This window comes from Gorilla gorilla, chromosome 2 (assembly GCF_029281585.2).
Source record: "Gorilla gorilla gorilla isolate KB3781 chromosome 2, NHGRI_mGorGor1-v2.1_pri, whole genome shotgun sequence".
Taxonomy (NCBI): Eukaryota; Metazoa; Chordata; class Mammalia; order Primates; family Hominidae; genus Gorilla; species Gorilla gorilla.
Window position 1 is genome coordinate 191,711,854 of NC_086017.1, and position 24,404 is coordinate 191,736,257.

Consider the following 24,404-nt stretch of genomic DNA (forward strand, 5'->3'; position numbering starts at 1 on the left):
ACCTACGAGTGAGAATATGCGGTGTTTGGTTTTTTGTCCTTGCGTTAGTTTGCTGAGAATGATGGTTTCCAGCTTCATCCATGTCCCTACAAAGGGCATGAACTCATCCTTTTTTATGGCTGCATAGTATTCCATGGTGTATATGTGCCACATTTTCTTAATCCAGTCTATCATTGTTGGACATTTGGGTTGGTTCCAAGTCTTTGCTATTGTGAATAGACAAGGCACATTCTTTTATCTTTCAGTGATTTGCCTTAGTAACTACTTTCTACTAGATTATTTTTTCTTTCAAACTATTTTGTTTTAAGGAGCAATCTTAATGTGATCTTTAAGAAATTAAAGTTCATTAAAGGATTAATGGGTAGATCATAATAACTATGACCTACCAACTAATAACAAGTAATCGTCAGGGCTTACCACTAGGATTTTAACTAATTTACCTAAGACTCTGAGCACTTGTTTTTGTCTCCTTTAAATGAGACTGTTATCTCTTACTATCTACTTCCCTAAAAGAGATTCTAAATAACTGTCTTCTTGGTGGAAGAGCAAGAGAATAGAAGTAGCAGTAATGATAGTTGACTTTTATTGAAGGCATATTACTAAAAATGCCTGTAGAATTTACCTGGATGTCTTCTTGAAGTTCTCTGATTTGTCTTTGTTTGTATCTGTATTTTTCATCAACAGCTCTTTTTTCTTCTTCTAGTTGAATTTTTAGCTCATACTCATCACCTGAAATGTAGAACATTTTTAGTTTAAAATTTCAACATACTAAGTAGAAATCAATTTTAAAATACTGTGTAAATTGCACCAATATTTTTGTTATGAAAGGTTAAATTTTTTATATCCACCTGTAGAAAAACATTATGGGCATGTAGTAGCCATTTCATGTTTTGTCAACATAGAGCAGCAATATGCTGCCATTTTTTTTCAGTCTTTGAATTAATTACCCTAGAGAGGTGATATGCCATACAGATCCTGAACTAATAATGGAAGTAACACCCTAGAAAACCACTTAGAAAAAAAATGTCATGGGGGGAGGAAAGAAAAGGGATTAGTTTTTCTGACCCAATCTAACAGTTTGCTTTTGTTCTTCCTCATGTCTCACAGTGTTCCTTTTAACTATACACTCATCACTGTATATATGTATAAAAAAAATTTAACTCCTACATACTAGATGGAGTCACTTTTTTAAAAGATTGCTTATAATTGTTGTTACAGCTGTTCAGCACTTGAAGGGTATTTTCTAGAGCGTAGATTTCTTTTTCAGCTTTGTTGATCTTGGCATCCAAACAGTCACCTTCCCTTTGAAGTTCTTCTTTTTCTTGAGCAGCCTATGAAGTACAGAATAGAACTGGTTGAATAAAAGCATTTACTATGGGAAGAAATGCCTAATGGCTGTCTTTGGGGCAGAAAATAGTTGACTTGTGACAATAACAGTTTATCTCATGGCCTACATACGGCACCAAGCATTTATTTGTTGTGCTTGATTTACAGTGAAAGCCCAAATTATCAGGCCTTCAAAATATGGCACATAGGATACAGAATTCAAAACCGTGATGGAAATGTAGTAACTAACCAAAGCTTATATAAACATTTCCAGCAAAAATTGCCAAAGAGTTAATCAAGTATAAATATTACTGGGAAGAAAGGGAGGGAGGTTTGATACTAGATATTAAATCAGAAGAATGTTTCTGGCCTGAAAGAGGTTCAGGAACTCTTTATTTCAAAATTTAGGAGTAAAAGAGGTAAAATGGCATGTATTTTGCCACAATTTTAAAAATAATTTTTTAAAAAAAAGATCATTGTAATAAGTGTGGCTGAAAAAGATGAAGTCTATGAATTGCTAAAGACCAAAATTATTTCCTCTAAGAGTGGACATACTCAGTGACTTTCTACCAGGGTAATGCTGTCACTGGGCTAAGCGGTTCTCTAGAGCTGTACCTAAACAATTCCAAAGAACGTCCTAAAGGCTGACATAGATAGTATGCATATATATACATATATATGTATATATATATGCAAGAAAATTTTTAGTCAAAATCACTAATAATTTCATTCTAATTTATTCAGTTCTTAGATGTATGTATTTAAACCTGAATGTAGTCAATTAGAAATATAAATTTTTTTCTGATTATTTTTATTTGTAAAAATTTATGGAGTACAAGTATATTTTGTTACATGGGTATATTGTGTAGTGGTGACTAGTGTACTACCCATCGTTGGAATACTGTACATTGTACCCATTAAGTAATTTCTCATTATCCATGTCCCTTTGATACCCCACCATGCTTCTGAGTCTTCCGTGTCTATCACTCCACACTCTACTTCCATGTGTATGCGTTATTTAGCTCCCACATATAAGTGAGAACATATGGTATTTGTTTTTCTGTGCCTGAGTTGTTTCTCTTAAGGGCCTCCAGTTACATCGTGTTGCTGTAAAAGACAGGATTTCATTCTTTTTTCTGTCTGGATAGTATTTCATTGTGTATATGTACCACATTTTCTTGATCCAGTCATCCATCAATGGACACTTCGGTTGAATCCACATCTTTGCTATTGTAAACAGTGCTGCAATAAACATAGGAGTGGAGGTATCTTTTTGATTTAATGATTTCTATTCTTTTGTGTAGATACCAGGTAGTAGGACTGCTGGATCAAAAGGTGGTTCTATTTTTAGTTACCTGAGAAATCTTCATTCTGTTTTCCATAGAGGTTGTGTTAATTTACATTCCCACCAACAGTGTATAACCATTCATTTTTCTCCATATCCACACCAACATCTCTTGTTTTCTGTCTTTCTAATGGCCATTCTGATTGTTGGCTTTAATTTACATTTCTCTAATGTCTGATTGTTGGCTTTAATTTACATTTCTCTAATGATTAATGATGATGAGCATTTTTTCATATGCTTATTGGCCATTTGTTTGTCTTCTTTTGAAAAATGCCTACTCATGTCCTTAGCCCACTTTTTTTTCTTCCAACTTTTAGGTTCAAGGGCTACATGTGCAGGATTGTTACATGGGTAAATTGTGTGTCATGGAGGTTTGGTGTACAGATTTTTTTGTCACACAGGTAATAAGCATACTTTCCCCAGTGTATGTTCTTGTCAGTTTTGTCCAAGATCAGTTAGCTGTATGTGGGTCTATTTCTGGGTTCTCTTTTCTGTTCTATTGATCTTTGTGTCTCATTTTATACCAGTACCATTGATGTTTTGGTTACTATAGCCTTGTGGTATAATTTGAAGTCAGATGATGTAATCCCTCCAGCTTTGTTCATTTTGCTTAGGATTACTTTGGTTATTTGGATTTTTGTGTTGCATGTGAATTTTAGGATTGTTCTAATTCTGTGAAAAATGAAATTGGTATTTTGATAGGGGTTGCATTGAATCTGTAGATTCCTTTGGGCACCATGGTCATTTTACCAATATTAATTCTTCCAATCCATGAGCATGTAATGTTTTTACCTTTGTGTCATCTATAATTTCTTTCATCAGTGTTTTGTAGTTTTCCTTATAGAGCTCTTTTACCTCCTTGGTTAAATACATTTCTAGGTACTGTTTTTGTATCTGTTATAAATGGAATTGCCTTCTTCATTTGGTTCTCAGCTATATCATTATTAGTTTATAGAAATGCTACGGATTTTTGTACCTTGATTTTGTATCCCGAAACTGCTGAATTCATTTATCCAATCTAAGATTTTTTTTGGTGGAGTTCTTAGGGCTTTCTAGATGTAAGATCATATCATGTGAACACAGATAATTTAACTTCCTCTTTTCCTATTTGAAAGACTTTTATTTATTTCTCTTGCCTGATTGCTGTGGTTAGGACTTCCAGTACTATGTTGAATAGGAGTGGGTGAAAGTGGGCATCCTTGTCTTGTTCTAATTCTTACGGGAAATGCCTTCAGCTCTTCCCCCATTCGGTATGATGTTGGCTGTGGGTTTGTCATAGATGGCATCTATTATTTTGAGGTATGTTCCCTCTATGCCTGGTTTATGGAGGGTTTTGTCATGAAGGAATGCTGAATTTTATCACATTGCTTTATCTGCATCTATTGAGATGATTATATGATTTTTGTCTTTAATTCTGTTTATGTGATGTATCATGTTTATTAAGTTGCATATACTAAACCATTCTTTCATCCCTGGCATAAAACCCCCTTCATCATGGTGTATTATCTTCCTGATGTGCTGTTGGACTCAATTTGCTAGTATTTTGCTGGAGATTTTTGTGTCTGTGGTCTGTGTTCATCAGGAATATTGATTTATCGTTTTCTTTTTTGTGTTGTGTCCTTGTCTGGTTTTGGTATCAGTGTGATACTGGCCTTATAGAATGAGTTAGGGAGCATTCCCTCCTCCTCAATATTTTGGAACAGTTTCAGGAGGATTTGTATTAGTTCTTCTTTGTATGCTTGGTAGAATTTAGCTGTTACTACATCTTACCCTGGGCTTTTTTGTTGTTGTTTGGAGATTTTTATTATTATTATTATTATGGATTCATTCTTGCTATTTATATTATCGGTTTATTCGGGATTTTTGTTTCTTCCTGGTTCAACCTTGGGAGGGTGTATTATATGTTTCCAGAAATTTACCTGTTTCCAGGAATCCGTTTACTCTAGGTTTTCTAATTTATAAGTTAGTATAGTCCCTGATGATCTTTCATATTTCTGTAGTTCAGTTGTAATGTCTCCTTTTTGTTTTCCGATTTTGTTTGCTTGGATCTCTGTTCTTGATTAGCTAGCAGTTTATCAATTTTGTTTGTCATTTGAGGAACAAACTTTTAATTTCCTTGATCATTTGTAAATTTTTTTTGTCTCTATTTCATTTAGTTTTGCTCTAATCTGTTATTGCTTTTGTTCTGCTAACTTTGGTTTGGTTTTGTTTTTTTTCTTGTTTTGCTAATTCCTTGAGGTGCAGTGTTAGGTTGTTAATTGATGATCTTTCTACATTTTTGACATAGGCATTTAATGCTATAAACGTCCCCCTTAGCATTCCTTTTGCTCTATCCCACAGGTTTTGGTATGTTGTGTATCCATTTTCATTCATTTCAAAAATTTTTTTTAATTTCCATCCTGATTTCTTTGTTAACCCAGTGATCATTTAGGAGCATATTGTTTAATTTCCATATATCTGTAAAGTGCCCAAAGTTTTCTGAGCATTGATTCCCGGTTTTTCACTCCACTGTGGTCTGAGAAGATTTTTTTTTTTAATTTTTTTTGAGACTTGTTTTCTGGCTTGTCTTGGAGATGTTTCATGTGCTTATGAAAAGAAGGTATATTATGCAGTCGTTGGGTAGAATGTTCTGTAGATGTCTGTTAACGTCCATTTGGTCTAAAGCCCGATTTAAGTCCAGTGTTTCTTTGTTGATTTTCTGTCTTGATAATCTGCCTAGTGCTGTCAGTGGGGTGTTGACCCACCATTATTGTCTTGCTGTTTCTTTATTTCAATCTGGTAATGCTTGTTTTATGAATCTAGGTGCTGCAGTGTTGTGCATATATAATTAGGATTGTTATATCCTCTTGCAGAAGTAATCCCTTTATCATTATATAATAACCTTCTTTGTCTTCTTTTACTGTTTTGATTTAATATCTCTTTTATCTAATATAAGTAAAGCTACTCCTACTTGCTTTTGGTTTCCATGGAATGTCTTTTTCCACCCCTTTACTTTCAGTATATATATCTTTACCAATAAGGTGAGTTTCATGTAAGCAGCATATTGTTGGATCACGTTTTTTATCCATTCCACCATCTATATGTTTTAATTGGGTCGTTTGATCCATTTACATTCAAACTTATATTGATATGTATGATTTTGTTCCTGTCATATTTTCAATTGTTACCTAGTTGGTTTATAAATTATTTCTTTTTTTTCTCTGTGTGGTCGTCTGTGTTTTGGTAGAATTCTGTTATGTTGCCAGTGATGCCTTTCTCTTCCTCTTTTGTGTGTTTGTTTTATAAGACCTTTGAGTCCTATACTTTTGTGTGTTTTCATGATGGTGAATACTGACATTTTGTTTCCATTTTAAAACTCCTTTGAGCATTTCTTAGAGGACCAGTCTAGTGGTGAAGAATTCCCTTAGTGTTTGCTTTGCTGGGTATTTCTTCTTCCTTTATGAAGCTTATTCTTGCTGGATATAAAATTGGGGGCTGACAGGTGTTTTTTGGTTTTATTTTGTTCTGGTTTTGTTTTTGTTTTCCTTTTAGTGCTTTGAAAATTCTGTCCCATTCTTTTCTGTCCTGTAAGATTTCTGCTGAGAAGTCTGCTGTTATTCTGATGGGGTTTCCTTTATAGGTGACTAGATGCTTTTCTCTTGCTAATTTTAACTTTTCTCTTGCAGTTTCACTTTGACTTTAGACATTCTGATTACAATACACCATGATGAGGTATTGTTTTGAAATGTATTTTCCTGAGGATTGCTGGGCCTCTTGTGTCTCGGCGTCTAACTCTCTTACTAGACTTGAGATGTTTTCATCAATTATTTCCTTAAATGGGCTTTCTAAACTTATTTCTCTCTCTTACCCCTCAGGCATAACTGATAATTTGTAAGTTCAGTCACTTTACTAGTTCCAAACATCTTGAAGGCCTTGTTCATTCTTTTTTATTCTTTTTTTTTTAATTTGTCTGACTGGTTATTTTAAAAGACCTGTCTTCAAGGTCTGAGATTCTCTCTGTTGCTTGTCTAGTCTGTTATTGACTCTTTCTTTTGCTTGTGTAGTCTATTTTTCTTTTTTTTTTTTTTTAAGATATCTCCTTGGTGAGTTTTTTGCTCATACCCTGAATTGATTTCTGATTTCTTTGTATTGGTTTTCAGATTTCTCTTGCATCTAATTGAGCTTCTATCAATATTTTGAATTTTTCATCTGGCATTTCAAGGATTTCTTTTTGAGTGGGATCTATTGCCGAACAGTTGTCATATGGTGGGTCACATTTCCTTGCTTTTTCATGGTTCCTGTGTCCTTCCATTGATAGATGCATATCTCATGTAACAGTTGCTTCTGCTAATTTTTTGAAATTGCTTTCCTAGGAGAGGATTTTCTCCTGAAGAAGTACATATGTAGTTGGTGCTTTGATGTGGGGTGCCTGTGGTAGTGTGGTCTTTGTATGATTTCTTAGGCAGTACACAGGTTCAGTGGTATCTGTGATTTCCTCAGTGACTTAAGGTATGGTTATTAGTTGAGCTTTGGTGAAGTTTTGCTGGGGTCTAGGATGCCAGGTAAGCCTGTCTTTGGGCCCCATTGGTGGCAGTGGTGGGCTGAGTGTATCTATTCTCAGGCCAGAGAGTAGCTTATACTGTCACTGGTGTTAGTGGATCCTGGAAGGCTGATTCTTGGGCCTCTGGGTAGCTTGCCTCAGATGTTGGTAGTGGGAATGGTGGGCCCGACATGCAGGCGGGTTTTCAGGCCCCTGGGCAGCTGGTGTGATGCAGGTAATGGCAGTAGCGGTGGTAAAGCAACTCACTGGAACCCAGAAGGTCCATACTGGTGTTGCTGGTAGCTGCAATGGGTTGGACATGCTGGTCCTCTGGCCTGTTGGTAGTGCATGGGAGTGGGTGTCAGCTGTGGTGGTATTTGTAGGTTGAGTTGCCCCAACTTCAGACTCTAGCAGGACTGATCATGTGCCAACAGTGATGCACTGGGTTAGTAAATATCTGGGCCCCTGGATGGCATACTTGAGTACTTGGGGGATGGGTTTGGGCCAGCAGACTAGTCCTCAGGCCCCTTGGTAATACCTTTAAGGAGGTTCTGGCTGTGACAGTCAAAGGTGGGGTGGTTCCCAGGACACTGGCAGAATACTCAGGTATGGGCTGTGGTGGCTGTGCTGTAGGCCTGCCACCAGGGAGGGTGCAGCCTTTCTTAGGTGGAACAGCATGGGTAAGAAGCTGTAGGAAGTCCCACAGCAGCCATAGTGGGACAGCAGGAATCGTCACCAGAGTACATGGGAGTGCCTGGTCTCTTTTCTCCCGCCTTGGATCGGAGACAGCTGCAGCAATGTCAACCTGCACTTGGCCCAAATGTGGGGCATGGTGTAGCATTAAACTCTCCAAATGCTCGTGGCTGTGGCCTTGCAACCAGAGAGTGCAGGGTTCCTCTCAGGTGAGGTGCTCAGGTGGGTAACAAGTTGTGAGGAGTGCAGCCTTCTCACACCTCCGTCTCACAACAGCCAGTAGCAAGGTCGTGGGAATTGTCTTAGGGGTGCACTGGAGTGCTTGGTCACCCCTCTCCCACCTTGGACAGGTGGTAGTTGCAGTAGTGTTTCAAGGCACAGCCCAGCATTAAATTCTCAAAATGGCAAAATCCTAAATCTACTACATCAAGAAACAGAATCTACTACATTGAAAAACAAACTTACATTGAAAAAACAAAAATTAACTTCTAATTGGCAAGGGTTTTCCCAGCAGTGAAAATGCTATGGGCCCATGGCCAGAGGTTGTGGTTCCTCTCAGGTGATTTACATGGGTAGGAAGCTGTGGGGAGTGCAGTCTGCTTATGTGTCACTTTCACAGCAGCCTGCAGCAGGGCAGGGGGAATTGTAAAGATAAGTTTTATTAGTAATATTTCCATTCTTAACATTTTCACTGGCATTTATTTTATTGCGCTTCAGAACATTAGTTACACATATTTTGTGATAAGTATTACATAATTTTAAAAAGTTTAGCAAAAAAATTATAGAAATTATATCTAATTCCTTTGAGTCTCAAATTGGTAACCCCATTTCATCTGAAATATAAAAGAATAGTGGGAGAATGAGCTGGAATGAGCCAAACAAATTTTAGTTGTGGACTACTGGGTCAGTTTCTTCATTTTTCAAATGAAGGAGTTGAATTTGTTCATTTTATGCAAATTCCTGATATAATTCCATGTATAGCTTGAAGTTCTAAAATTCTGATTCCATTCACTTCTAAATCAGAGATGATATATCTCTCAAAAGTCTGTCCAATATTTTCAAGTAACTTAATTGGACAGTGTCATTAAATTACAGTCAGAACTAGACTGTTTACTTATAAAGACTAAGAGGAACTTGGAAATGAGATTTGAAAAATACTAGTCCTTCACTGGTTACTAATTATATTTTTCAGTTTGGCCTTTAAGGGTTAGATATTATAAGATACTAGAGTTGATGAAAAAGCCATGTATGCCGCATAGAACAAAGACCAAAGACAGGAGCTTACTACAAGACCAAAGACAGGAGCTATGAATTGAGCTGTGTCCCTTATAAGAAGATATGTTGATATCCCAACCTGTGGTACCCCAGAAGGTGACCTTATTTGGAAATAGGGTCTTTGCAGATATAGTCAAGTTAAATTGAGGTCATTAGGTTGGTCCTAATCTGATATAACTGGTGTCCTTATTAAAATGGGAAATTTGGACAGAGGGAAAACTATGTGAAGAGACACAGGAAGGAACACCATGTAAAGATGAAGGCAGATTTCAGGGTGATGCATTTACAAACTAAGGAACACCAAAGATTGTCAGCAGACCACCAGAAGCTAGGAGAGAGGCATAGAACAGGTTATTCTTCATAGCCTTCAGAAGAAACCAACCCTATCAACACCTTCATCTTGGACTTCTAGACTCCAGATGTATCAGATATATATTTCCTTTTTTTTGAGACGAAGTCTCACTCTGTCGCCCAGGCTAGAGTGCAGTGGTGCAATCTCGGCTCACTGCAAGCTCCGCCTCCTGGGTTCATGCCATTCTCCTGCCTCAGCCTCCCGAGAAACTGGGACTACAGGCGCCCACCACCACACCCGGCTAATTTTTTGTATTTTTAGTAGAGACGGGGTTTCACCATGTTAGCCAGGATGGTCTCGATCTCCTGACCTCGTGATCCACCCGCCTCGGCCTCCCAAAGTTCTGGGATTACAGGCGTGAGCTACTGCACCTGGCCTGAGACATATATTTCTGTTGTTTAAACCATCTAGTTTATTGTATTTTGTTACAGCAGCCCTAAGAAACTAATAAAAAGGGTCAACAAGCTTTGTCTGTAAAGGGCCAAATAGAAATTAGACTTTATGGGCCATTCAGTCTGTCGAAACTACTTCATTCTGTCATTGTAGCATGTAAGCAGCCATAAACAATATATAAATGAATAAGTGTATGTATTTTGTCTTCCAGTACTTATTTACAAAACAAGTGGTGGGCAGCATTTGGCTGGAGTGCATAGTTTGCTGAGGCCTCATCCACAACATTCAGAAAACACAACAGTGGTTAGCATTGTAATCAAATTCCTATTACCCACAGCCATAAACATAATATATGTATCCATCAGGAGAGATCCCTTTGTAGACAACATAAGAAGAATAAGGGAAGGGAAAAAATTTTGAACTGACTAAATTTAAATCCTAAATCTACTACATCAACAAACAGAATCCACTACATTGGAAAACAGACTTACATTGAAAAAACAAAACTTAACTTCTTTTTTTTTTTTTTTTTTTTTTGAGACGGAGTCTTGCTTTGTCGCCCAGGCTGGAGTGCAGTGGTGCGATCTCGGCTCACTGCAAGCTCCACCTCCCAGGTTCACGCCATTCTCCTGCCTCAGCCTCCCGAGTAGCTGGGACTACAGGCGCCCACTACCACGCCCGGCTAATTTTTTTTGTATTTTTAGTAGAGACGGGGTTTCACTGTGTTAGCCAGGATGGTCTCGATCTCCTGACCTCGTGATCCGCCCGCCTCGGCCTCCCAAAGTGCTGGGATTACAGGCGTGAGCCACCGCGCCCGGCCACAAAACTTAACTTCTAATTGGCAAGGTTTTTCCCAGCAGTGAAAATGCCAAGGTACTATTTTCAAATAGTTAAAAATTCTTATACAAATATGAAGTGAACTTTTATTAAAGGTTTTACTCAACTTAATGAAGAGCCAGTAAGATATTGAGACTTATTTCAAAGAAGAATATGAAAACAGATTTTATATTATAGACATGTTGAATCAGAAATGCTGAAATGAATTTGCTGGTAGATGCAAAACATATTAATATATTTTAGTGTAATAAACTTCAATGCTTGGGTTATCTTTTCTATAGAGCAGAGTTGTATTTCTACTGGCCAAAATTCATTTACATTGTTAGCAGCAAGATATCACTTATGTTACTATCAGTTGTCTGCAAGTTATCATCTATACCTACAGAGTTGTAAAATAAGCTAGTCAATAGAGAGTCGAAGGTCTGCACTCCTATAGAATCAGATAATACCTGGAGGGCCCACTAGAAAATGCCAACACTTTGGTATCACCATGCACTGGCATCATTGCACCCATGGTTTGCTTTTCTCTATTTTTCAGGCCATAATTTTTCCTGATATAAGTTAGACTGAGTTTAGTTATTATTTAAGTTTCATTTTTACACATCTGAGACTTGTGAAGTGTTACCAGTAAAAAGTGTAAACATGCTATACAACAACAACAAAAAATGGGAATAACTGCGTGGCAAGCTGTGGATCCCAGAGAAGATGGAAGATAAGAAATATGGCATCAGGACATTGAGAAAGTAACTGATAGCCTCAATTCATTTAGCATAATAATTATTCTGATATTTATCCAGCACTTTCACTGTAAACAGAAGGAATATTCTTTCTTCATATAAAACTTGCCTGTGTTCCTGTGAGTTAGGTTAATCAGCATCATCACAGTAATAATAATAACTAACATTTATTGAGGACTGATTTTGTGCCAGCCACCGTCCCAAGGGCTTTACATGTATTTTCTCTTTTCTCCCAACAAAAGTAACAATATTACCCTCTTCATTTTCCAAGTGAGGAAACTTAGGCCTCACGTGGTTAAGTAACTTATTCCTGGTCACCTACCGAAGCAGTGGTAGGATATGGATGAAGACACACTTAACATCAGTACTTTTAGGTAACCCATCACACCACTTGTTAGAGAAACTTAATTGGAATTGCAACATCTTCCGATTTCCCAATACCTAAAAAATTAGAGCCTACCCTTTATCCTTCAGGAACTTTTAAAACCTGAGAGGAGAGAAGTCCTGTTTGGGCAGAAGCCTGAGGTATTACAGACTGACAAGTTATAAGAAAGTTTTGAGAGCTGGGACTGATTTCTCATAGGGAAGGCAGAATTTCAAGCAAAGTGACAGGCATACCATGCTTGCTGCATTTGTTAGGGGCAGATTTGAAGAAGAGCTACAGGAGAAAATTTGGCCAATTAAGTTGGTAGAAATCAAAGGGAGAGAGCATCCACAAGAGCCATTCTCTGAAGGTGTGAACTGGAAGATCATCTTACCCCTATTCATGTATGGTACAGGGAAGTGAGTCAAAGTTACAAGTTCCATCCCTTGTTTGTAGCATTTTGGGTAATTTCCTAGACCTTTCTGTAAAGGAAATTACTCCTGTTCAGGGTATTTTCTACATGGGAAAGATGAATATAGCAGTGCTTAGAAAGAGAATAGCATTCAATTCCACATCACTTAATGAATTTCCCCTTTGGGTTAAAGATAACCATGGGATGACAGACAACTGTCAAACATCAGAAAAAAACAGATTCACCTGGTCTGTCTCCCTATAATATCATATTATAGGGATATATGGGCAGGGAAGCAGCCCTCTTCCTCTCTGAACAGCTGCCATACCAGGACTCTAATGGTAAACTGGAGTTTAAAATTCAGAGGTGGTGTAGCTCCAAGAAATGCTAAGGTCCAGCCAGGGTGTGGCATAAGAGTGGGTGGCTATAGTGAAGTAAAGGAAAGCTTTAAGCCTCAATTGTTGAACAGGTTGTCACATGCATACCAAAGACACTTAGAGTGATAATAGGTCTTAAAAAGATTATGAATCTTGCCTAGGGGAAATGACATGCTGCAAATAATAGCAAAAAGAAAAAAGTGTCAAAGAATGGTCAAGTAGAACGACCTGAACTCAAAAGAGGAAGACTTCTGGAGCAAGTTCACAGTAAGTTTTGGGAATCAGAGGGCAGTGCTTGACCTCACGGACTAGAGGTATATAGAATGAATAGTGCTTTCAGTATCTCCATTTAGGAATGAATGTTTTGGCCTTTGTTAAGTGTAATAGTGGCCCTAATTAAGTGAAATAGTTGCTAGATTTCATGGAGGGAAAGTTGCAATATTGTTGTTTTTTTTTTAAATTCAGAGGATTATGATGAATGAGTTAACAAAATTTCATACCATCACAACTGTGAATCAATTAAAATTACCTTTATTACATAATAGGCCTGTGTTTTCTCCTCTTCTCCTTCGGGAGGCAGCATAACAACAGTCAGAATTTCATATCTATTCTTCAGCTTCTCAATTTTACTTAGCCGCTCGCGAAACTCAGTGCTAATAAGAAAAAGAAACACTGAGAAATGAATAACATACTTTACATTTTTTAAAGGACTATCAAGTGTTCTTATTGAAGACATTTGGATTTGTGTTACTACTAAACTCAAACAGGTTAAATTTGTTCTCACGTTTTAATTTAATAAAAAGACTATCAGGTGTTCTTATTGAAGACATTTGGATTTGTGTTACTACTAAACTCAAACATTAAATTTGTTCTCACGTTTTAATTTAATAATTCAGTGTGAAGGATCTGATATTTACCCTACTTGAAAGCTGACAAGTTAGCCTGCCACAGTTTCATTGTGTCTTTTGCTGGCAGAAGACACAATCCCTGTTTCAGAGACAACGGACTTTATTTCTCATGACACAGCAAGTAGCATAAGATTCCTGTTTGACTGGTTCCCCTTGCTCCCTACATCCCATGGGAGCAAGAAGGGGCTCAAGTGGATGCTGCAAACAGTAGATTTGCATCACAGCTGAGGAATCTCAAGCCTAGGTAACCCAAATATTTTATAGTGGGAAATAAGCAAACATGCCTAACTTTTGCTCCAGAAGGAGATACTACCTCTAGTTTCTGAGGCTGTTTGCTATTCAAACGTCTTTAAAAAGATAGTCCAAACAGGGCGGTTGAGAATTGTCTTCCAGAATTCAGATTCTTAAATCTGTTGGTTACTTTCTCCTTTTATTTCAGTAAATTTATATTTTATGAGCTATTTTTTAGAACTTAATACTAGTAATCTTAATATATGCCTGGCAATATGGAGAGTGCCTCAACTGCCTGCTACAAACTCATGAAAGTAAGCTCTCTAACCATGGTGAAAAAGAAATCCTCAACCTACCAGTTTTTCTACTGCTAGAGAAAACTCATGGTAAGATATATTTAGTGTCATAAGTTACAGTTTTTCTTATTTTTAATCATCACTCATTTCCTCAGAAAATATTTACTCATCCTTTATGTGATCATAAAAACTTGCTGGACTTCAAGATTGTGGACCAAGCACAGTATATTACTCTTCCTTTCTAAAATAAAAAAAGATTAAAAAAACAGCAACATAGCAGTTCTGAGAATCAGAAAGGTACAATAATTTTTCATGAATTCATGGAAAACAGATGGGGTAAGATTAATGGAAAAAAAATAGACACACACGGAAGACCACTGCAGAAGCAGGAGCCATTTTCTACCAAAGAAGTCTGAAAAAAATCCAAACTCAGAAATAAGAAAAAGAACAAGAGTGATCTGTGAGGCTATAATCAACAACTCTGGGCCATTCCCCTCAACCCCTCGAAACATACAGAAATGTCAGGAATGCTTTCTGCTCCAATGATAACCAAAAAATTACCACAGTTCCTAGCATGTATGTTGAAGCTAGAGAAAGAGGTAAAAACATGAAGTAATTCTAGGCTTCCTCCAACAGTGGAAGTAAATGAAAAAGAAAGGCAGTTCTACTTAGGAATGAGATAAAGTCTTCATCACTCAAAATAAACACCTCCTAACTTTTTGTAACCATGAAATCCTAATCCTGCTTAATAGCTATTACGCTCTTTACAGGACAAACTAGCACGAGCCTACAATCGGCCCTCCCATTTAGAGGAGCGATCTGTTGGAGAAAACCAGAGATCCACTTAATTGCAGAGGAAACCCTTACCAGTTAGCTACCAATATCCACCGATTAATAAGCATTTATTAATAAATATTAACAAAGGACCATTAAACATTTATGGAAAGCAAATGGCAAAAATGAACAAAGAACAGACCTGACACATAATGCATAGAAGACAATGTTCAGTCTTCTAATTAGTACCCTCTAAAAGAGAAGAGGATATTGATTCCAAAAACACCCATAAAACAAGATGGGCTGCTATGAAAATAAAGGACTAATGAAAGAATAACAGTGCTTGCAAATAAGTTTTCTTCTTCAATGTAAGAGCAGTGAAGAATAAAGATTTAATGAGCAATCTGGAGAGAGAGACAAGGGGGGAGATTAGGCAGAGGAGAGGAGAATAGGGAGAGAGAGATAAAGAATATCTGAGAAAGTAAAATACAAGGAGAAAAAAGAAACCTGGAGGACAGACCTAAAAGGGCCAACATCTAGTAAAAATGAGCAACAAATGGAGAAAACAGGAGAGTATGATGGTAAGAAAAAAATTAAATAGAAAAATACTCTCCTGACCCAAAGGAAGACTTGAATGAAATAACTAAAATAGACCATACAGAAAGGAGTTCAGCCCCTCTTCCCTGGGAACCCCTATCCCCTGACTCTTCACCAGGCAGGGGCCCCAGCCCGTGACCACAGAACAGTTGCTCCACCCGTGGCTGAGCATACCCACTGGTAGTGGCCTGGAGTGTCCTGCAGAGGCTCCCAGAGGCACATGATAGCCCCTCTGCCACGACCACAGCAGCAGTTCTATCCCTGCTGCCCTTGATTTGGGGAAAAAACAACCTGAGGACTATGCCTGAGCTTACAGCACACTACAGTCACCATGCAGAGAAGACAACCACTCTCTTCTCCTGACTCCCTTAACTCCTTGCTCCCTAGCAAGCCACAAGCTCACACCAGCAGTACAGCCACCCCACCCCACCCCACCAGCTGAACACTACCAGTAACAGCAGCTAAATGTTTCTCAGAGGTAGAGCCACCAGGGGCAACCAAAAGCTTCTGCCACTGGCTCTGCAGTGGTACTACCCCAGCTATCCTCAGATTAACCAAGGAGCAGAGACCGTAAGTGCCTCATCCGTATTTGCAACAAGCTGCAATCCACCCAAGGAGAGGAAGCCAGTCCATCTCCCATGGATCACATAAACCCCCACTGCTCATCACCAGGTAGGGTGTCCCCAGATTGGGCCCATAGCACAGACTACCTCATCCTGGGTTTATTGCATTCAGTGATTGCTGACCTGCACCTCTCTGGGATGAAGCCGTCAGGAGACAAAAGACCCTCAGCCACAACCACTACTAAGGTACCTTATTCAGCTGCCTCCAAGTTGGGAAAGAAACATAAACCCTGAGATCACCCCAGAGCTGTGGTGGGCAGCCCAGTAGCACCAAGCCATGATCTACAGCCAGCACTCAGGTGAGAGAGCAGCCCCCACTTACAGAGCACTGAGAGAGAGCATGACTGTGAGGAAATATAGAGCAGCCACACAGCCAAGCAAGAGCCTACATACTGACCACTACACCTAAGCACCACCTACTGGATCACACCCCAAAGCTTCAACACCAAAAATAACTTCCTAACATATCCCCCTGTGAAACCAAAGATAAGAAGTCAGCTACAAATAAAGACCTCACACAAAGCCTCGGCCCTGTGAAAACATCCAGAAAAGAAATCTGTTGACTGTACTCAGTCTACACCACAGTTAAAGGAATAACCATTGTATTAGTCCATTTTCAAACTGCTATAAAGATACTACCTGAGACTGGATAATTTGCAATAAAAGAGATTTAATTGACTCATAGTTCCACATGTCTGGGGAGGCCTCAGGAAACATATAATCATGAATCATGATGGAAGGCAAGGGGGAAGCAGCATCTTTACAAGGCAGCAGGAGAAAGCAAGAGACATTTTTAAACCATCAGATCTCATGAGAACTCACTCACTCACAAGAACAGCACTGGGGAAACCACCACCAACATCCATTACTTCCCACCAGGTCCCTCCCTCAACATGAGATTACAATTGTAGATGAGACTTGGGTGGGGACACAGAGCCAAACCATATTCTGCCCCTAGTGCCTCCCAAATCTCATGTCCTGACATTTAAAAACCAATCATACTTTCCCAATAATCCCCCAAAGTCTTAGCTCACTCCAGCATTAACTCAAAAGTCCAAGTCCAAAGTCTCATCTGAGACAAAGCAAGTCCCTTCCGCCTATGAGCCTGTAAAATAAAAAACGAGTTGCTTCCAAGATACAATGGGGGTACAGGCATTGGGTAAATGTTCCTGTTCCAAATTGGAGAAGTTGGCCAAAACAGAGGGGCCACAGGCTCTATGCAAGTCCAGAACCTGGCAGGGCACTCCTTAAAGCTCCAGAATAATCTCCTTTGACTCCATGTCTCACATCCAGGGCACACTGATACATGGGGTGGGCTCCCAAGGCCTTGGGTAGCTCTGCCCCTGTGGCGTTTTAGGGTATAGCCCCTGTGCCTGCCTTCACGGGCTGATATTGAGTACCTGCGGCTTTTCAAGGTGCATGGTGCAAGCTGTCAGTGGCTCAACATACACAAATCAATAAATTTGATTCATCACATAAACAGAACTAAAGACAAAAATAACATGATTATCTTAATAGATCTATAAAAGGCTTTTGATAAAAGTCAACACCTCTTCATGTTAAAAATTCTCAATAAATTAGGTGTTGAAGGAACATACCTCAAAATAATAAAAGCCATCTATGACAAACCCACAGCCAACATGATAGTAAATGGGGAAAAGCTGGAAGCATTCCTCTTGAAAACCAGCATAAGACAAGGATGCCCTCTCTCATCACTCTTAGTCAACATAGTATTGGAAGTCCTGGACAGAGCAGTAGGCAAGAGAATGAAATAAAGAGCATCTAAATAGGAAGAGAGGAAGTCAAACTATCCTTGTTTGCAGATGATATGATTCTATATCTAGAAAACCCCATAGTCTCAGCCCAAAAGCTGCTTCAGCTGACAGACAACTTCAGCAAAGTTTCAGGATACAAAATCAACGAATAAAAATTACTAGCATTCCTATATACCAATAACAGTCAAGCCAATAGCCAAATCAGGAACGCAATCCCATTACACAATTAACACAAAAAGAATAAAATACCTAGGAATACAGCTAACCAGGGAGGTGAAAGATCTCTACAATGAGAATTACAAAACACTGCTCAAGGAAATCAGCAGAAAACTGATTTCTCATGGATAGGAAGAATCAATGTTAAAATGGCCATACTGCCCAAAGCAATTTACAGATTCAATGTTATTTCTGTCAAACTACCAATGACATTTTTATAGAACTAGAAAAAAACTATTTTAAAATTCATATGGAACCAAAAAAGAGTCTGAATAGCCAAGGCAGTCCTAAACAAAAATAACAAAGCTTGAGGCATCACGTTACCCAACTTCAAAGTACACTACAGGGCTACAGTAACCAAAACAACATGGTACTGGTACAAAAACAGACATACAGACCAATGCAACAGGAGAGCCCAGAAATCAGGCTGCATCCCTACCACCATCTCATCTTCAACAAAACTGAGAAAAACTATCAATGGGGAATGGACTCGCTATTCAATACATGGTGCTGGGATAACTTGCTAGCCATATGCAGAAGATTGAAACTGGACCCCTTTCTTATACCACATATAAAAATCAACTCAAGATGGATTAAATATTTAAATGTAATACTCAAAACTATAAAAACCCAGAAGACAACCTAGGCAGTATTATTCTGGACAGAGGAAAGGGCAAAGATTTCATGATGAAGATGCCAAAAGCAATCACAGCAAAAACAAAAAGTGATAAATGGGATCTAATTAAAACTGAAGAGCTTCTGCACGGCAAAGTAAACTATCAACAGAGAAAACAGACAACCTACAAAATGGGAGAAAATTTTTGCAAACTCTGCATCTGATAAAGGTCTAATATCCAACATCTATAAGGAACTTAAACAAATTTATAAGAAAAAATACAACCGTATTAAAAAGTGAGCAAAGGACATGAACACTTTTCAAAAGGAGACATGCATGTGCCAAAAAGCATATGAAAAAAAGCTCAATAGATCTTTAGAAAAATGCAAATCAAAACCACAACGAGATACCATCTCACACCAGTCAGAATGGCTGCCATTAAAGTCAAATAAAATAAAATAAAATAACAGATGCTGGTGAGGTTGCAGAGAAAAAGGAATTATTATACAATATTGGTGGGAATGTAAATTAGTTCAGCCATTGTGGCAAGCTATGTGGTGATTCCTCAAGAAAGTAAAAACAGAAGTATCATTCAACCCAGAAATCCCATTACTGGGTATATACCCAAAGGAATATAAGTCACTCTACCAGAAAGATACATGTGCACAAATGTTCATTGTAGCACTATTCACAGTAGCAAAGACATGGAATCAACCTAAATACCCATCAATGACAGATTAGATTTAAAAAATGTGCCATATATACACCATGGAATACAATGCAGCCATAAAAAAGAATAAGATCTTGTGTTTCACGGGAACGTGGATGGAGCTGGAGGCCATTATCCTTAGCAAACTAATGCAGGAACAGAAAACCAAACACTGCATGTTCTCACTTATAAGTGGGAGCTAAATGATAACTCATGGACACTAAGAGGAAAACAATGGACATTGGGACCTGTTGGTGGGTGGAGGGTGAAAGCAGGGATAAAAACAGAAAAAATAACTATTGGGTACTAGGATTAGTAGCTGGGTAAGGAAATAATCTATATAACAAACCCCCATGACACAAGTTTACCTGTATAACAAACCTGCACATGTACCCCTGAACCGAAGATAAAAAATTTTTTTAAACTGAAAGAGCTCCAGGAAGGGTCAAGCAAGAGAAACTTTAAAATGACAAAATGCCCAGACACATACAAGAAAATTATAAAACACCAAGGATAAAGAGAGTGTCCCAAAGCTTCCAGAAAGAAAACAAACAAAGCCCAGTTTCCCTACAAAATAAATTTCATTAATCTGTAATCAGACTTCTCATAAACAACACTGTCATCTAGCAGAATATGAAACAATGTTTTACAATGTTCTGTCATTCAAGTTTAAGGGAGAATAAATATATGTATTAAACATGCAAGGACTGCAAAGTTTCAGAAAACATCATTTCGAAAAAACAAATTCAAAATCGTACTCCAAAAAATGAAATGAAATCCAAGAAAATAGAATGATGACAAGGGATACATGAAAAAACCATTAAATCAAGAAACAAAACACATACATAATTTTAAATTATTGCTGACATTTGGATCCACAGCTTAATGCACATGAAGAAGTTTTTAAAAAAGTGAAGACATAATATTAAAAACAATAGCAAGAGACTATAATCAGTATTTCAACAATATGTGAAAGATGGGAAAAGGAAAAGAAGAGGTAAGAGATGCTAAAAGTCTTTAGGAAGGGGAAAATAATAGAAACTAATTTTCAATATTCATAGAGAAATGATTAAAGTTTCTTTTAAATCTAAGAATAACCAACAAAATAATTAAAATTAGAATGTATACCTTCCAAATAAAGAAAAGGCTAAACAAAATTCAGTAAAAACAATGAAAAGCAGGAAAGACAGAAATAATGAATACATGGCAATTTCTTAATGTTTCCTGAAAAGTTAAATATATACCTACCACATGATCCAGCAATTTTACTCCTAAGTATTTATCCAAGAGAAAAGAAAGCATATGTCCATACCAAGAACACATATGTTCATAGTACCTTTGTTTATAATAGCTAAGAACTGGAAACAACTCAAATGTCCATCAGCAGGTAAATGTATAAATAAACTGGAGTAAACACATGCAATGGAATACTGCTATTTAACAAGAGAAAGCCAGGGTCAGCAAACCATCCTGCCTGCCACCTGTTTTTAGATAGCCCACAAGCTAAGAATGACTTTTAAATTTTTAAGTGATTAGAAAAATAAAAGAATTATATTTCATGAAAATTTAAAATTTCAGTATTCATAAAGTTTTATTGGAAAATAGCCATGCTCATCTTTGACAGTGTCTGTGGCTGCTTTCAGTCTACAATGACAGAGTTGAGTGAGTTGAGTTATTAAAACTATGACTGGAAGCAGCCTAAATGCCAATCAACCAACAAGTGGATAAAGAAAATGTGGTATATATACACCATGGAATACTACTCAGCCACAAAAAGGAACAAAATCATGGCATTTGCAGCAACTTGGATGGAGTTGGAGACCATTATTCTAAGTGAAGTACCTCAGGAATGGAAAATCAAATATTGTTATGTTCTCGCTTATAAGCAGGAGCTAAGCTATGAGGATGGAAGAGAATAAAAATGATATAATGGACTTTGGGGACTTGTGGGGGGTGGAGTGTGAGAGGGACCTGAGGGATAAAGGACTCTACTTTGAGTACAGTGTACACTGCTTGGGTTCAGATACACCAAAATCTCAGAAATTACTGCTAAAGAACTTATCTGTGTAGCTAAAAACCACCTGTTTCTCAAAAATTATTGAAATAAAATTTTAGAAAAAAATTGAAAAATAAAACAAAGACAATATGGCCTGCAAGGAACTGTAAGTTAGTTATCTAGCTCTTAGAGAAAAAGTGTGTCAACCCCTGACAAAAAGGAATGTATATTGATATACACAACATGGATGAATTTCAAAATAATTATGCTGAATGAAAAAAGCCAGACAAAACGCAGACCTACTATTGGATTCCATTTACGTTAAACTCTTGAAAATGCAATCCGAACTATATGGATGAAAAGGAGATCAGTTGTCCGGAGAGAGAAACATGGGGGAAGGACTGAAGGGAGGAATTACAATGGGGTACAAAGAAACTTGTGGGGGTGATGGATACATTATCTTGATGGTGGTGATGGTCTCTCCAGTATATTACATATGTCAAAACCTATCAAATGTACACTTTAAATATGTGCAACTTATGTATCTCAAATATACCTCAATAAAGTTTAAAAAGTAAAGTCTATGACAATTGAAAGACAGGAAAGGTAAAAAAGAAAAAATGGCAATATTAATTTCTCGTGGGATGCAGCTAATATAATACTTAGAGGGTTTTTTTTTACTTCAAAACTGAAAATTAATGAGCTAAGCATCTGAAGAATTTAGGAAAAGAACATTTAAAAACCCCGCATAAAAGAAGGAAAAAATAGTAAAGGCAAGATCAGAAACTAATGAAATAATGAATGGACAATAGAAGATAGCAATAAGAGCAGATCCTTTCCAAATAATGTTAATACTGATTAACTTGTGGTGAGAATTATCCTACCCCAAAAGAATGCACAAATAACCAATGTCAGGAATATAAAAGGAATCATCTCTAAAAATACAACTATTAAATAATAAAATTATAAACAACTGTATGGCAATAAATTTGAAATTTGCATAAATATAGAAAATTTTTCCTAGAGAAAAATAGAATTTACCAAAACAGAATCAATAATAAATACAAAATCTGCATTGTCCTATATAACCAGTATATAAACCAATAGTTGAAAATGTTCCCCCATAGAAAACTTCAGGCTCCCAATGGCTTTTTTTTCCAGTGGGGTCTTTGAAAAACAAAAAAGATATAATTCCACTCTTTTAGAAACGTATTCAATGTATAGAAAAATAAGAAATACACACAAGTCATTTTATGAAGTCAGACATAACCTTAATATCCTGATAACCTGACAAGGACAGTAGAGCAAGGAGAATTATGGGTCATTTATACACATGAACATTGACGCAAAAATTGTATTAAAATATTCCCTAACAAAATCTAGACGTATGCAAAAGATAATATGTAACAGACAAGTTGGGTTTATTCTAGAATGTAAGGTTGGTTTTACTTTGAAAAATTGATCAATGTGATTAAACACAACAGATTGAAGAAGCTACACCTTGTCAATAAGTGCTGAGAAAGCATATAATAAAAGTCAACATCCATTCTTGATTAAACAAAATAACTTCTTAGTAAAGGATAAAAATAGATAGGAGCTCAATGTGGTAAAAGGTATCTAAAAAATAGAAATAAACTACAGTAAACCTTACATTTAATGCAAAAACAATGAAAGCCTTCCCTTTGAAATCAGATAATAAGACAAGGATACCTGTAATCAACACTGCTCTTCAGTATTGAACTGGGGAAAAAAGAAAAGTTATAAAGATTGGAAAGCAAGAAATAAAACTGTTATTATTTGAAAATAATATAAATGAAATACAGTATATAGAAAATTAGAATCTACTGATTGTTAGAACAAGATTGTTAAGCGGGGTTGCTGAATACTTAATATACAGAAATTAACTGCATTTCTACATACCAGCAGCAAACCAAAAATGAAATTGACAGTAACATTAAAGAAAAAACATGTAGCCAGAAATAATCTTATAAAAGATGTGCAAAATCACTTCAATAGATGCAGCTATTGAATATCTATTTTTAAAAAGATGTGTTATTGGACTTTACCACAAACCACACATAAAAAGCAATTCCAAGTAGATTAGTGATCTTAATGTAAAAGGGACAATCTAAAGAATTAAGAATTAACCAGAAGAAGAGCCTAGATTTATGGCTATAACATGCCCTATGTCTTTCTTATATGAAAAGCCATTTCGAATGAGTAAGAAAACGATGCACATCCAGGATGTTAGAGGGGCAGCTAGTTCTCCTGACATCATCCTGTTTGTTTTATTCCTCAGCAGTTTTAAAACTGAAAATTACCTTATGTTTTCCCGTTCTTGATCAACATATCTTATTTGTGACGCAAGCATTGTTTTATGAACCTTGATTTCTTCAGTTCGCTCTTCCATTGCTGTGTATAATTGCTGTTTTCTTTTTTCTAGGGAAAGAACTTCTTCTGCCTTACTGTGAAGCATTTCTCGAGTACGCTTAACTTCAAGTTTTAAAAGATTGTCCTCTATCATCAAATCCTATCAACGTAACAAAATGGTCAAATATTGAAATTATTTTTAATTGCAAAACCAAAATTTTTTTTATTGCTATATAAGTAAAACTTGAAAATATACCTTTTTCCAATTTAACCATTGACTAAGATATTAGCTAGGCCTAAAATTGATCAGAGTCATAGTTTTTTTTTTTTCTTTTAAGAAAAGGGTTTATAGTTATTCCAAATCTTTTTCATAATTCAATTTTAAAGTCAAGCTTTGCTAGTATAAAAAACAAAGGGAAGAAGTTATTCCTGAAGTTAAACTTACGCTATCCAAAAAACATAAAGCCCTATGAATGGCCATTTTTATACTCTGAATCTCACAAAATAATGTGGAAATATATTTTTATTTTAAAACAATTCAGTCATGAATAGAGTACTGACATAAGAGTACACATATCAATCAATTTTCAGAATAGAAACCCCAGAAATAAACACTCCAGGATATAAGATTTTATTGTTTCATAAACGTGGCTTTTCATTTGG

The 24,404-nt window shown here is 37.0% G+C and overlaps 1 protein-coding gene across 2 annotated transcripts in view; it reads right to left on the minus strand.

Moving 5' to 3' along the window:
* The window catches only part of CCDC39 (coiled-coil domain 39 molecular ruler complex subunit), a 247,000-nt gene that overhangs the window by 4,619 nt on the left and 217,977 nt on the right, over positions 1 to 24,404 (minus strand). For both annotated transcript variants that reach the window (XM_063704408.1, XM_063704409.1), the window contains 4 exons: positions 23,693 to 23,901; positions 13,160 to 13,283; positions 1,172 to 1,331; positions 623 to 729 (listed from right to left, as the gene is read on the minus strand). In XM_063704408.1, coding sequence (XP_063560478.1) covers positions 623 to 729; positions 1,172 to 1,331; positions 13,160 to 13,283; positions 23,693 to 23,901 — 600 coding nt within the window. The remainder of the gene's footprint in view (positions 1 to 622; positions 730 to 1,171; positions 1,332 to 13,159; positions 13,284 to 23,692; positions 23,902 to 24,404) is intronic.